The sequence below is a fragment of the Bos indicus x Bos taurus genome, chromosome 5 (genome assembly GCF_003369695.1).
Source record: "Bos indicus x Bos taurus breed Angus x Brahman F1 hybrid chromosome 5, Bos_hybrid_MaternalHap_v2.0, whole genome shotgun sequence".
In the NCBI taxonomy this organism is placed as follows: domain Eukaryota; kingdom Metazoa; phylum Chordata; class Mammalia; order Artiodactyla; family Bovidae; genus Bos; species Bos indicus x Bos taurus.
The window spans coordinates 89,804,496-89,818,887 of record NC_040080.1 but is presented as its reverse complement, the minus strand read 5'-3'; the positions used below and the strand labels follow the sequence as shown (position 1 = coordinate 89,818,887).

Here is a 14,392-nt window from a genome sequence, read left to right as displayed (position 1 = left end):
AGGTAACAGTACATACCAGTAACAAAGAAAGGACTACTTGTACTGCGGGTAAAAGTGTAGATTGTTAGTCTTTTCCAAAAGTAACCTGATATAATAGCAATCAAGGTACTAAAACATATATTCTGCTTGATCCCACTTTATCACTTATTGGAATCTAGCCTCAGAAAAGCAAAAAGCAGCAGCACACATGTTTATTTATTTATTCTGGCTGAGCTGGGTCTTCCTTGCTGTGCTTGGGCTTTCTCTAGTTGTGGCCAGCAGGAACTCTTCTAGTTGTGGTGCACAGGCTTCTCTCTTCTATAGGAAGTATGGACTCAGTAGTCGTGGCAAACAGGCTTAGGTGCCCTGAGGTATGTGGGATCTTCCTGGACCAAGGATCAAACCCGTGTGCCCTGCACTGGCAGGCAGATTCTCAACCACTGGACCACCAGGGAAGTCCCAGTACACGTTTAAAGGTATTTATTGTAGCATTGCTCCTGTGGAAAAAGTACAAACTGCTCATAAATAGCTCTCATTTAAATAAACTGAAATATATTTTTGTAACAAAAACTCATAAGAAAATTTGAGAATAGTAAAATAATTTTCCAAATCAAGTAAAGCCCCAATCACTCTTTGGTCTCTTTTTCCTTATAGACTATTTTTAATATATTTACATTTTACAGATGTAGTACTACATATCATGTTAATAAATTACCAATAGCTTATGAAAATGGCTTATTAAAATTCCACGTGATAATTTGAGAAATTGTGTTTTTCAAAGAAAATACATACATTAATTTTTTGGCCACTTTAAAAAGGTGTGACAGGACTTCCCTGGGGGTCCAGTGGTTAAGGACATGGGTTCAATACTTGGTCTGTGAAGGTTCCACATGCCTCAGGGCAACTTAGCCCTGTGAGTCACAACTACTGAGCCCAAATTCTAGAGCCCACATGCCTACAGCCAGTGTCCTGCAACAAGAGAAGCCACCGCAATGAGAAGCCCAGGCACCGCAGCTAGACAAAGCCCTCTAACGGCAATGAAGACAGTGTAGCCAAAAAGAAATAATTAATTAATTTAAAAAAGTGTGACATTGTAAATTAACTACACTTCAATAAAAAATAATGACAAAAAAAAGAAAACTTGATATGATGAAACATTTGAGTAAATTAAACAATTTAGCCCTCGCATCTCCCCAAGGATCCCTCTGGGAAAGGTTCTTCCCGCCCGGCCCGCCCTTCTGGACTAGCTACTCTCAGGTCTCCAGGACCAACCTGCTGATTTGCAGGCCGTGCTGCAAATCTCCTAGGCTGCTCAGGAAGCGCCTTCCTCAGGGAAGATGAAGGCCCCCATCCAGGCCCCCAAGACCCCAGGCCTCTGGCTTCAGCCTTCCAGCCTCACCTAGTAAGTGCCTTCTGTGTCCCTCAGGCCCCAAGGACCCAGACCTAGGGTAGGAGACAGACCCTTCTGGTGAAAGGCTCTGCCCAGCTCTCTGGCGTGCTGGCCAGGTATGGCTGGGATCCTGCAGACCTCTGCTTACTGTGAGCCCGGCGCCCCCTAAGGCCTGTGGGCCCCCAACTCTGGGGTGCTACCTGCCTGACTGCCTGCCTCTCCCAGGGAGCCTCAGCCCCCATGTGGGCTCAGGATGCCGCCTGGGCGGTCCGTGCTGACTGAGGCAGCCCAGCTGGTGCCACCCGCTCTTGTTCCATCGGCCCCAGGCCCTGGCGGCTCCTCTGAGCTTTGCATGTTCCACTAACTCAGGTAGGTGGCAGGAGGAGGCAGCAAGCTTTGGCTGCCTCCGAGGGAAGAACACTAACCTGACCACGGCAGGCCTGCCGAACTCACCCCAAAAAAAGCAATTCCGACCTCAAAAAACAAACAAAAAAGTAAAAGAAAAAGGTGTGAAAGTTAAATTTGGTCTTAAAATTGTAGTACATAAATTCACTGGCTAGTATTTTATATATATGGATGAAAAAAGAAACATCTATAAACTTTATTCCTCTCAATTGATTGGGCCATTTTTTTAATCAGTAGGGAATACAAGCCAAAGTAATTCTGCTTTTTAAAAGCACATATACTCCTCAGAGTTAACTTTCAGATAAAGGAAAGTGTGAGGATGGTACACACAAATAAAGAAAGCTGGAGAAAAGGTACACGATTTTACTATCATGTTCCTGATCTCCAGTCTTCCTCTTCAAACTGAGGCATCCTGGGCTGTTCCTTCTACAACTGGGAATGAGTTAAGGCCCCCTTGAGATGTTCAAGCTGTTGGTTCCCTAGGGTTTCCCCAAAGTCCCCACAAAGGCGTGAAAGTGAAGTCGCTCAGTCGTGTCCAACTCTTTGCGACCCCATGGACTGTAGCCTACCAGGCTCCTCGGTCCATGGGATTTTCCAGGCAAGAGTACTGGAGTGGGGTGCCATTTCCATATGAAATACAAAATCATGAATTTTCCCATGAGTCCCCATAAAACAGTATCATCTATCCCTTCTGCAATTTTCTAACACATTCTATTTACACCTCTTGGGACACAGTTCAAAAGATAGAATACGGTGGACTTTGATAGGTGTACCTGTGTTATAATCCCCCACCAGACTGTAAATGACTAGGGAGCAGGGTGTATAGCTCAAAGTCAAATCCCAAGTTCCAAGCAGACCTGACAATTCAGCCAGTCCAACCACTTGTGTTAAGTTTGAAGGTTCACCACAATATTCCAAGTAGAAGGGTCTGTGATGGGGGGGATTAGCCCCTACCTCACAGCAGCTTGTTCCTTCTTTGAAAAAGTACAGCTTCTAAAAAGTTCTCCTATAAGGGGAATTAAAATATTTTCCTGAAAAGATTAGAATTCCAGCCTTTTCAAACTTAACCCCAGTCTTACACCTTGGTAGTCCACAGAACAGATCAAATCCCTTTTGCCACAGGACATCTTGTGAAGTATTAGAACCCTTATATTTTCCTTCAATCACCTCACTTGGTGGTTTGCACATAAAAAAAAGAAAGTTAAGTAAACCTCCTCCATGATCTATCAATATACCAGAGGTGAAATCAAGTGGTCTAGTCTCTAAAAGATATTTTATTGGTTTTATAATGTCTTTCATTTCACTATGTGGATTAAGAAAAAAGTCAGGACTACAATAGCCAATAATTCAGAAATTCAAAATCACAATAGTTTTCTCACCTCTTTAAGGTTTTCTCATCTCTACTGCAAGTGATTGGAGAAGGAAATGGCAACCCACTCCAATAATCCTGCCTGTGAAATCCCATGGACAGAGAAGCCTGGCGGGCTACAGTCCATAGGGTCACAAAGCATCAGACATGACTGACAGAGGAGCACACACTGCAAATGACAGTTTCTTTTACACTGATGGGGATGGGCTGCCTCACTGGGCAAAGGTGTGCTGGGACAAGCGATCCAACTCTGCTAGTCCAGCCTCAGAAGGAAGTTTCTTCCCACCTCCAGGATCCCCTGGGCTTCCTGGGCTGCCTCAGGACTTCATACGCAGCCTGGATCTCCAGGAAGCGCCTCTGAGCTTCCTCCATCTGGTACCGATTGTGGTCAGGGTGCCAGGTCTTCACTAGCTCCCGGTATCTGCCATGTATTTCTTCATTTGTTGCCCCCTCTGAGAGACCAAAAACCTTAGGGAAACAGAAGCTAACAAATTAGAACCTCATAAGTTGTCAGGGCTCCTGGGCCTCTCCTTGCTACCTTCCTAAACCAGGCTAGAATTGGCTTCCACTTGCTGGCAGGAAAGGCAGAGAGCCTCAGATTAGAATTCCAACCTTCTGAAACATGGACAAGTTCTAGATCTCATGGCAAGAACCAGGATTTGCTATTAATCACAGATGCCCATTTTCCAACCTGGAACTTGGCATCCTTGACAAGGTCTCCTTCTTACATATATGCAAAATAAGCATATCATGTACAAGAGGGTTTGCAGCAGCTTTATTCTGAATAGCCCCAAACTGAAAACAATCCAAATGTTCACTGACAATAGAATGGATAGATAAATTGTGGTATATTCACACAATGGGACATCAAACAACTATGAAAACAATTTATAATCCCGTGTATGAGTAAATTTCACAAACATAATGTCGAATGAAAGAACTCAGACACAAAAGAGTACACCCTGGATGATCCCATTTATATGAAGCCCAAGAATGGGCAAAATTAATCTACGGTAATAGATGTCTGAATACAGATTCTTTCCCAGGAAAGGAGTATAGATTGGGAAGGGGCATGAAGGAATCTTTTTTGTTTTGTTTTTTTTTGGCTGCACTGTGCAGCATACAGGATCTTAGTTCCCTGACCAGGAGTCAAACCCATGACCCCTGTAAAGGGAGCTCAGAGTCTTAATGACTGGACTGGAAGGGAAGTCCCAAAGGAACCTTCTTAATCGTGGAAATATTCCATACCTTCATCTGAGTGGTGGTTACATAGGTATCTACACAAAATTAGTGTACTTTATATACATATTATACCTCAGTAAAAAGAAAATAATATACATATATCTTTTCCCACTCCTTATTAGCCCAAAGAAGCCAAGATACCCTTCTGGGGTCTGACCCAGCAGACATGAAAACAGTACCTCCACACCAGCTCCAGTGAGACTTAGTCTAACTTCTGGAGCCATCTTAGACAGCAATGAGAGGGAAGAAACCTTACCTGGAGAGCCAGCTGACGCTTCTCATCCTGAAAACTGTGAACAAACTCATAGAGCTTCTCCCACTCTTGGAAGTAGCTGCTGCTGATGCCATGATCTCCTACCAGCAGCTTCCAGGCTCGGAAAGGCAGAAGGAGGACAGACTCCAAAAGGCGCCCAAGGAGGGGGAAGAAGCTGAACCAACTCAAGAAGGAGCCAAGAGTATCTGCCACATAGCTGAGGGTGACAGCTGTGTGGCAGAGGACACTGTGCACTAACGGGCCTGTGAAAGCAAGGTAAGCCAAGCCCAGGCGGTAGAGCCGCACGCTGAGCGTCTCTGACCCAACTGAGGGTTTGTAGCGGCGATGCTTCTGGGCTGTGATGCTGGCAGCCAAGCTGATGGGCAGGATGGCTATGGGGCGGCCATAGAAGATAGGTGAAGTAAGAAATGCTGCCCCTAGAGTGTTCTTTAGGTCTGATGTCTGGTTGCCAATGGCAGCCACCAGCAAGACCCCTAAGCCAACTGCCAGTGGGAGGCCCACAATATAGAAGCTGGCCATGAAGGAAAGGCTAATGAGAGCCACAAGGCCAAAATACATGCCCACTATCATCTGGGCAACAAAGCGAATGAGACTTAGAGGGGGTGTCCCCCTTCCTGAGCCCTGCCTCTGCTCCTGGGCCCTGTTGGCCTGAGCAACAAAGCTTGGGAGCATCCAGAATTCCCAGAGCCAGCCTAGACCACCACCCCCCAGGGTAAGCATCCAGAGCAGTGCATGGCTGTCTCGTCCCAGGTATAGGTGGTGGAGACCAGCAGGGCCCCCTACAGCCCAGAGGGTGTAAGTCATTAGGAGGCCCTTGGCCATCCTCTAGGAAAAGGGTCTCACAGTAAGTCCAGTGGCACCTGCCGTTGCCTAGAATGCAGAAATCTGGAGTCGTCTGTGAGAATCATGGCAGTCATGGCCCCAGAGTTATCCTTAGACCCTAAGACATGGGAAAAAGCAGTCATAAGATTATGTCCAGGCCCCAACACAGTAACACTTCTCCTTCCAGTATTAGTCAAGTCCAGCTCTTCCTGAGTGTCCCTGGGTAGCTCTCCCATATCCTTAGTCTAGAATCTCATCTCTGTTCTTTACAACCACAATGACTCCAAATTTAGAGGAGAAGAAGTTTTAAGTGCTTTCGGTAGAGTAAATGAGAACTCAGCACAGGGGGAAAAAAAGGGTATGCTTAAATTGCAGACCTCCCCTCAGGCCACCTACCTCCTGGAGGACTCATGGTTTGCGGGTGGGGGTGAGTGAATAAAAATGAATACACTATCCCTGGAAAGTTCCTATACAACTTTTAAAGTCCCCTACCATACAACCCCTCCCCACCTCAACTCGGACTGTGGCTGCCCACAGACCCCTGGCGGAGATTTTAGCCCTTCTCCAGCCTCCCATCTCTCCAGACCAAGAAATCTTGACAAAAGACAAACTTGAAAGAGGTCCTGAGTTCCCTCCAGCTCTAGAAAGCTACATTTTGACCTGGACCCAGGCACCTCACATTTCAACCACCGCCTTCCAGGAAAAACTTGTAAAGTCCCTCCATATTGTGGGGCTCAGGCCCACCAGCCAGTACCCGCTAGTCCCACGGTGAGCAGCTGTACCTGGGTACCTCGGCTCCCAGATCAGACATTTCCTTTGACCACAGTCAAAATGGCCCCTCTCATTCATCCAAGTGGACTTTGTCTTTCAGCGTTTGCTGTGTCAACGGAAGTTGGGCCGTCCTGGCCAGGCCCCTCCTCCTCAAGGCCCTCCCTCGCCCCTAGGGATCACCTTTCAGGCTGGGGCTTCGCTCGCCTGCCCTCTCCGGTAAACTTCATTTTAGGTTTTTCTGGCGTATTCCGCCTCCCCAGGCTCAACCCGGCTGGCGCAGCGCCCACCCCAGGCCAAGAGCGCCTACATTACTACAGGACGACCACCAGGTGGCGCTGCCGCTTGCGGACGGGAGGTGTCGGGCGGATCCCCAGATTCACCTTGTCTAGATGCTGGGGCAAAGCAGCCTAGGGCGAGGCGGGGCGGGTTGGGGGGCCTATAAAAGCAAAAAGAAGCCCTCGGTCACCGCTTTGCACCCCCACAAATGGGAGGGTGGCACCTCCCTTACCTCAGGCTGCAGTCCTCTCTCCCTACTCCATTGCCGTTCAAGACTGCCTTGGATGGCTTCATTTCCAATTTGCCTAAGGCAGAGACACCAGGGTACAGGCTGCAGAGAGAGGCTCTCCCCTCAAGTTTGCCTCACTGCCCCGCCTCCAGGCCAGCCAGTCAGGGGCAATACATCTAGATCCAAGCCGGAGACCTGAGAATCCCTCAGGAACCCCAAGTCAGCTGTATCTCGCTGACTTTGGCGCGAGAGAGAACCAGGAGCAAAAAAAGATGGGGGTGAGGGCCTTCCCACCAGGAGAATAGTCTGCTGTGTCCTCCCGCCTCAATGCTGGGATGGAAGTGGGATGCAAGATCCCCTCATTTCAATGTCGTGGGCTCCAACCCTGCTACGTGACCTTGGCTTTGGCGGGCGGGGAGGGGGGGGGGTGAGGGGGGCGCCTGTTTCCTCCTCTGTAAAGAAAAAGCGTGGATCTTCAAGTTTCCCCATCTTTGACTTGGGGGTGGGGTGGGCCTGGAGGGCTTGCCCCTGTCGCCTCCCCACAGTCGACAGATTCTGTTCCCTCCTACATTCCCAGCCCCTTCAGTCCTCTTCCCGGTCCGAGGAGGGAAAGCAGCTCTCTCTGTCTGCTCCCTAGGACTCACGGCGGGGCCAGGGCTGGGAGGGGCATCAAAGTGACGCTGGAGCCGCCAGCTGCTGGGCGCGGGAGCACTGGGGCGCTGAATAATGAATGAGACTTAATTGGGCCGGCACTGCGCGGTGGCGCGCTAAGCTCCGCAAACAGCTCGAGCGGCGGAGGCTGCCGCTGGACAAACAAACTGGCTCCGGGCGCAGATACAGGGGTGGGAGAGGCAGCGACGGGAGTAGGAGGGGATAGGCAGGCCGCCTGGGCCTGGGGGCCGTCGCTTTGGGGCGGGAGGAACCCCCTGTGTGCCCGGCTGCGCAGGCCTCCCAGAAGGTGGGGACCCAGGAGGGAAGCTCAGGGCTCGACCTCAGGAAGCCGGAACTGGGGAGGGAGAGAAGTGGATTTGTAGGCTGGGGCCAGGGTCCCAAGAGGGACTGGCACGAGGAAAAGATGAAGAAACTAGTGGAGGGCGGAGGAGAGAGCGAGAAGCGAGAGAGCGGGAAAAGCGCACCGGGGGAGGGGCTGCGGCGGGGCGGGGCGGGGCGGGGCGGGGCGGGGGGGCGGAGGCTGGAGAAGAGCAGTTACCGAGAGGAAAGGGAAAGAGCCATGGAGGAACAAGCGAGGGGAGGCGCGAGGAGCCGAGAGAAGAAAAATTGGAGAAGAGTCAAGGAGAGGGATGGGAGATGACCTGAATGAGAACGAGAGGGTGGGGGGGCAAACTGGAGGCGCCCCTACCTCCGCCTCGCCCCGCCGCGCTCCCGCCCGAGCGCGCTCTCCAGCCGCCCGCACTCACTTTGTCACAATTACGGGGCCGTCACTCGGCCTGGATTGTTTTTCCCAAATTGTTGTTCTATAAACTGGCGCGAGGTGGGGATTGGCGCCGGGGAGGGTGGGTGATCTGACAAGCTGAAGCAGGAGGGAAGGGTCTGAGCTGCGGTGGCGGGGGGTGGGGATACGGGGAACGTGGCGGTGTATTTAGCCGCAAGAGGACCCGGGGCGGGTAGGTGAATCCAGAGACCCACGCGGGAATTCTGGTTGCTTCCCCCAGCCTCGTGGCTGACATCACTTTTAACCATCCTAACCCTTCTCAGCCTCCGCTGCCTCGGTTTCTCCAACCGCGAGATGAGAGGCTTGGAGGGTAGGAGCTGCGGAGGCGGCTGTAGGGGGGTCCGAACTTGCCTTCTCAACCCCATTCTCTTTTGTTCTCTGCTACCCTGGTTCACGGACCGGTGGCGGGGTTGAGGGTGGTCTATCCAACTCAGCCTCCCCTGAGCGCCAGGGGTGCCTGCTCACCCCCGCTAGAAGGCCAGATTCTCACCCCCAACAGGTCTGGGCTGCCCCCAACCCCCACCCGCGCCTTCAGCCCCGGCTCAGCGCCGCGCGGTGCCCACGCCGCCTTGCTGTCCCTCAATCCCGCAAACATCTGTTGCGCGCCCACTGTGAGCCATATCCGCGCCAGCCGTCACCCCACCTCTCCCCCGCCACCCTCCCCTTCCCGGCCGGCCCGGCCTGTCGGCTTCGTGACAGCCGCCGCCGAAGCCCAGGCCCCGCGGGAGCGGCCAGAGAGAAGCCGCCGCATGGCTGGCTCCGACACCGGCCTCCCCGGCGGCTCCAGGGGCAACGGAGGGTGGCGGCCGCTGAAGCGAGACCGGAGCCGGCCCACAGAGTTAGAGATGGGCGGGGGAGGCGGGAGTCCAAGAGAGGGCTTGTCTCCGGGTCTGAGGCCTATCTGTCTCCTCATTCCATTGCCCTGGGGTGGGGTCGGGCCGGAACCTCTGGTGGCTCCCAGCGTCTGGGAAACTGTCGGCTCCCGCCCCCTCTCCCCCCGTCCGGGTGATTTACACGCGCTCGGCTCAGCGGCTGCTTCCCAATCAGGAATATCGACCCCGGGCGGGGCCCCTGGGCCGCATCGATCCCTCCAAGGCTCGGGATTTAAAAATGTCAAATTTGCCTTTTCCGGGCGGGCGGAGGGGGCGGGAGCTTGGAGGAGGGCGGCTTGGGGGTGGGGAGAGGGGCGGACAGCCGGGCATCGACCTGGTGCCTGTGCCCTGAATGAGAAGCTACCCGGCCATAGCCGGGCCCTGCATTACCTACCCATCCTTAGGTTGCAGGCGCCTCTGGATGGGGGCAGGAAGGAAGTTCTACTCCCTTTCCCATCCCCATGTGTCTCACTGTTGCGTTGGGTATGCCCAGAGGTGAAGCCTCAGAAAAACAAAGAGAGACCCCTAAATGTAGGGGGGAAAAATTGGAAGAGATTCCTAAACCTGGAGACACAAGGAGGGGTGCAGAGACAAAAATATAGAGGGTTCCCAGGGACAACCTGTGTTTAAAGAAGAGCAAGAGAAGGGAAAGTGGCTCAAAGACACATTGACCAAAACAGAGGACCAGAGACCCAGAATCAGGTCAACTCTCTGCCCTGTAGACCTGGAAGATTCAGGAATGGGAAGGTCAACCTTTTGGTGTGTTTGAGAGGGGGGAAGGAGAGTGAAGACAAAGTCAAGTGAAAAAAGAGGGTTATTAGGGAAAGGAATTAGAATATAATTAGCACATTCTCCTAAGGTGTCAACTAGTAATTGGACCTGAAACCCAAAAGGTAAGGATCCTGGAAGACTAGCCTAGGCCCCAAAGATGTGGGCTCTCTTAGAAGTCTGATGGTGTGACCTTTCCCTTCCTGAGATCCACCTCCTCCTCTCTATCCACCAGCAGCCTGGGGAAGCCAGAAGGGTTGTGGATCACATCTTATATTAGCGACTATATATGAGATGGAGACTGCCTATATGTATACGTGCATGTGGAGGGTAGAAAACTCTGGTAGTCACCACTTCCTTCCCCAGAACTTAGCAACTGGGTCCCCAGACTTTGGAAAAAGCATCCAGTACTTTCAGGAAGCTGGGGAGAGGGATGATGTTTGGGGTAGAGATGGTGGAAGGAAGCAGTTGTTGAACCAGCATCCTCACAGTTAACATTATCCCCCTACCCCCAGCAGCACACCTCAGCTGTCACTGTGCACACTGCTGTTTCCTACAGAAGTGGAGACAGCGAGCTGACGGGGGGGGGGGGGGGGGGGGGGGGGGCAGCGCTCAGACACGCAGGGAGAGGTGGCAGCTCAGACACACGCAGCACTTACACCTCCACTGACAAAATCAAGCCGACGCATCCCTAACACTGACACACACAATCGCCGACCCCCACATGCGACCCACACCCATCAATCCCTGTCACAACACACCACCCCTGTGTGCGCAGACACGCACAATTCCTCCGAGGTCAGGCGGGAGCGCCTAGTCTTAAAGCCTGTTTACACACTTTCTTGACATCTTAGACCTTCATTCGCCTAACCTAAGCAGAAGGCTTAAACCTCTGTCCCCGCTACCAAATTCTGCGACCACGGCCAGCTCCACCAAAAACGCTGAGCTCAAGGAAGTCAAGTACCAGGGTCGAGGTGAAGAGCCGGGAGCTGACCGGGCAGTGGGCTGCTATACACCTCTCTTATTTTCGCTCCTGCCTCTGCCTCTTTCTTGGCACGTCCACTCGCTGCCCGCCCGGCCTGCCGCCCGCCTGTCAGTCGAGTAATGAATGCGCGCTCGGGGCCCGGGGCCCCCCCGGAGTCGTTCATCACTGCCAGCACCGCCCACCTCTCTGCCGCCCGCCGGGAGGGCTAAGCGGCCCAGGCGGCGAGAGCCCCTCTCCCCCCACCTCCACTACTAATTGTCAGATTGAGATGTTGATTTGTCAGCTGGGAGCTAGCGCCAAAGAATCCGCAGTAAAACCCGGACTCCTTGAACTTCCTCTGGCTCCATTCGGGCTCGCCGAGCCTTGGAGCTTTTCTGGATTTGATGTGCTTGGGTTAGATTTCACTTAAGAGATCCGGCAACAGAAGCGCAGTATCGCTTTAATCCAATAGGAGGCGCACCAGGCTACAGACCCTAAGGGGATTCGTCCTGGGCTCGGTTCCACTTTTGCAGACCCAAGGCCCTAGGGCTTCGTCCCCCAGCCTCCCAGCAGGGGGCGCGTAGGCCCCCCATTCTCCTCTCCCCCGGAGCCAAAGTCCTAGCTTCCGTACAGGATGCCCCCAGGCAGCAGTCCTCTCTTCCGCCTTCAGAAATCGCGGGGCACCATGCCCTGCCTTCTGTCTCCTCCAGGTGCCTCGGGCCTCCTGCAGTCCTCCATTCTCCCGCAGGAGGCGCCCCTGTTGCAGGTCGGTCCGCCTTCGCCCTGCCCTAGGCGCCTAGGCTGCAGTCCCACCCCCGCCCTCCCCCAGCCCCGGCCCTGGAGCTCCCCTGGCGGCCGGCTGAGTGACGGGCGGCCGGTGATTATGCGGAGGGGGAGCGGGGTGCGCCGCGGGCGGCAGCGCTGACCCTTCACATTTCCGATCCGCCGGGACCCTCATCCATCCGAAGCTGCTCTTTGTCTGGCCGCCTAATTGCCGGCGGACAGGATGGATGGCGGGACCGACAGCCGCGGAATCCCTAATAAAGGCCGCGGCCGCCGGGGAGGGAGCGCGGGAAGGAGGGGGAGAAAGAAGGAAGAGATGGAAGGAGGTGGGAGGAAGCACCGGGCCGCGGCCGCCGGCTCAGAGCCGCCAAGCGCTTCGCACAAGGGAGCCAGATCCGCCTAGAGTGCGGAACCAGGAGTCCCAGGTTGACACGGGTCAGGGCGCGATGGGTATGGGGTTTGCGAAGTCTCCTGCTTGTTGGACAATAGGAAAGAACTAAGGACCCCGGGCAGAGGGCATCCTAGGGGCCGACCTCGTTTCGCCGAGCCTTCGAAGATTGCAGCTTGGCTCTGCCTCCGGCGCTTCGGGCTCTCACCAGTCGGAGACTGGCCTTCGGTTCACCGCCCCACCAATCCTCTGCTCACCCGTCGGTCTCCCACCGCGGGATCCACTATCCCGGCGGAGAAATAAAGGTTCCGACCGCCGTCTGTGCGGCCGCTCGCCGGATTTCATTAACTGGAGGCTGGAGCTGATGGACAGAGGCGAGGAGACTGGAGCAGAAGCGGGTAGAGAGAGAGGCTAGGGCGAGGAGCCGCACCTGGAAAGGGGTCAAGGGCTGCGGAAGGAAGTCAGTGTGATCTGGCCTGACATATAGATGGGGAGCCAACTCTACCCCCTCCCTGTGGAGCCATGAGCCTGTTCTCAGCCCCAAGAGCTCTGGCGGGGACCCTTTAAACCTAAGGCTGCACCGAGCTGCGCGGCGGCTGAATGGAGGGCCTAGGTCCGGCGGCGTACCTGCCCTCCTGCCCTTCACTGAGGCCTGTCGACCCTCCGCCCGGGAGGGCAAAGTGTGCGAAGAGTCTTGGGCCGCAACTGTGTTCCCACCGGTGCGGCGAGGAGAGCGGTCCTCAGCAACTCCGGTCGGCTTTCCTGCCTTCCGTCTCGGGGGCACATTTTTCTGCGGTTGTCTTTGTTTCCTTCTCCCTCCTTTTTCTCTTCCCTCTTCCCTTCGGACTTAGCTCATCTCCGCAGCTGACTTGGGCCAACCTCCGTTAGCTAACTACTGAGCACCAGTTGGGTGTCAGCGCTGGGAGTGGAGGATGGGGGACACGCTGAGCCAAAGCCCTGCCGCGTTGGCCTCAAACGCATAGGTCTTCCCTGAAACCCATTCACATCTCTCTCCCCAATCCTGTCTTGCTTTTTTTGCCCTTCCACCGCCTTGGGTGTCATCTTTCCTTTTCAGGGCAGTGAAAAGGAAGCCAGGAGATCAGAACTCGAGTTCTAGGGCTGCCACTTACAGGGTGATACAGGGCAAGCATTTCTCCTTTCTGGGCTTCAGTTTCCTCATCTGTAAAATGGAGACAATATATCCACCCCTCAGGGATGCATCGAGGATGCAATGAGAGAACTTACTTGTAACAGCTCTAAAATACTGTAAGCACTCGATCATACTATTTCCCTATCTGTGTTATTCCCTGTCCTCTCAGGTGGGCAATTTTCCTTTCTCTTCATACCAGGAGTCTGGTACCATGCAACTCAGATTGCTTCCAGAACTGTGTGATGTTAGCATGTAGGGACTGAAAGCCAGAGTGTGTGTATGTGGGGTGGGATGGAGGAAAGTGGAGAGGAACCACAGTATAATGGCCCCGAAAGGTGGGGAAGGAGAGGGTGCATGGGGGAGAGAGGCATTTCCTTTTATCTTAAAGTAACATCAACCAGCTGGTTCCTCTGCTCTTAAAGGTGAGGAAACAGGCTTGTGGAGGTTATCCTTCAAGTGACAGGAAGCAATCACACTGCCAGGATCTTTCCTAGCACGAGTTTTCTATTGCTCATTTCCTCACTCTCTTTCTTCCCTTGAAGGGGTCTGTGACAAGGAGTGTGGGAGAAGGAATAAAAAGAGAAAAACTTCAAGGAGCCAGGACCTTTCAGCTAGACTTCATAAAATTTTAACAAGAAAACTTCCTCAGAGTAGAAGGGATATAGCACATGCAAATCATATGCTAATCACATGCTAATCTAAAGTCTAGTCCTCAGAACTCTGACACACACCTGGTTGTAAGCCCTGGGGAAAATTCTTGGGAGACCCCTGGGTTCCAGGACAGAACAGTGAGGATGAGTTCCATTTTGTATCAGGTTATGGAGTTAGGGTTTATTTTACGATTGGAGAAGTGTCAAGTGGATACTTTGGGATTAGGGTCAGGGTTAGTGCAGAGTCAAGGACAGAGGGTAAGGCAGAATTCAGATTTGGCTGTGCTTTTCAATAAGGGGCACCTAGGGGACTCAAAGCCTTCCTCCCCTCTCCCCTCCTTCACTGCCCATTCTGTGCCCTGAAGCACATCTCTCTACCTATTTCCCATTCCCAACCACATCACCTCCCTGGGTCTCCCAGTTCAGTTTGCCCAAGGAGCTCTGAATAAATTGTTCCAGACCCAGCCTGGGCCCCAGCAGTTCCTCTTGAGCCCAGACACTTGGCTTCTGGCCCCAGGAGCACTAGCTGGCCTTGACCCTACCCAGGTCCCTCCTCAGCCGAATGTGACAGCTGCAGGGGAAGCAATAAGGACCTGGTGAGCTGGCA

At 53.4% G+C, this 14,392-nt stretch overlaps 1 protein-coding gene across 2 annotated transcripts; it reads right to left on the bottom strand.

Annotated features, from left to right (window-relative positions):
* Positions 1 to 371: 371 nt before the first annotated feature.
* Positions 372 to 6,434, bottom strand: DNAJC22 (DnaJ heat shock protein family (Hsp40) member C22). 2 transcript variants are annotated; one of them, XM_027542764.1, is made up of 4 exons: positions 6,236 to 6,434; positions 4,642 to 5,599; positions 3,430 to 3,611; positions 372 to 476 (listed from the first exon to the last, which is right to left on the bottom strand). In XM_027542764.1, exons 2-4 carry the CDS (start codon positions 5,479 to 5,481, stop codon positions 413 to 415), a joined length of 1,086 nt encoding a protein of 361 aa, XP_027398565.1. In that variant the 5' UTR covers positions 5,482 to 5,599; positions 6,236 to 6,434; the 3' UTR covers positions 372 to 412. The 2 variants fall into 2 exon arrangements, with proteins under 2 accessions (XP_027398565.1, XP_027398564.1); XM_027542763.1 differs by having other exon boundaries at positions 6,264 to 6,434.
* Between the last annotated feature and the right edge of the window lie 7,958 nt (positions 6,435 to 14,392).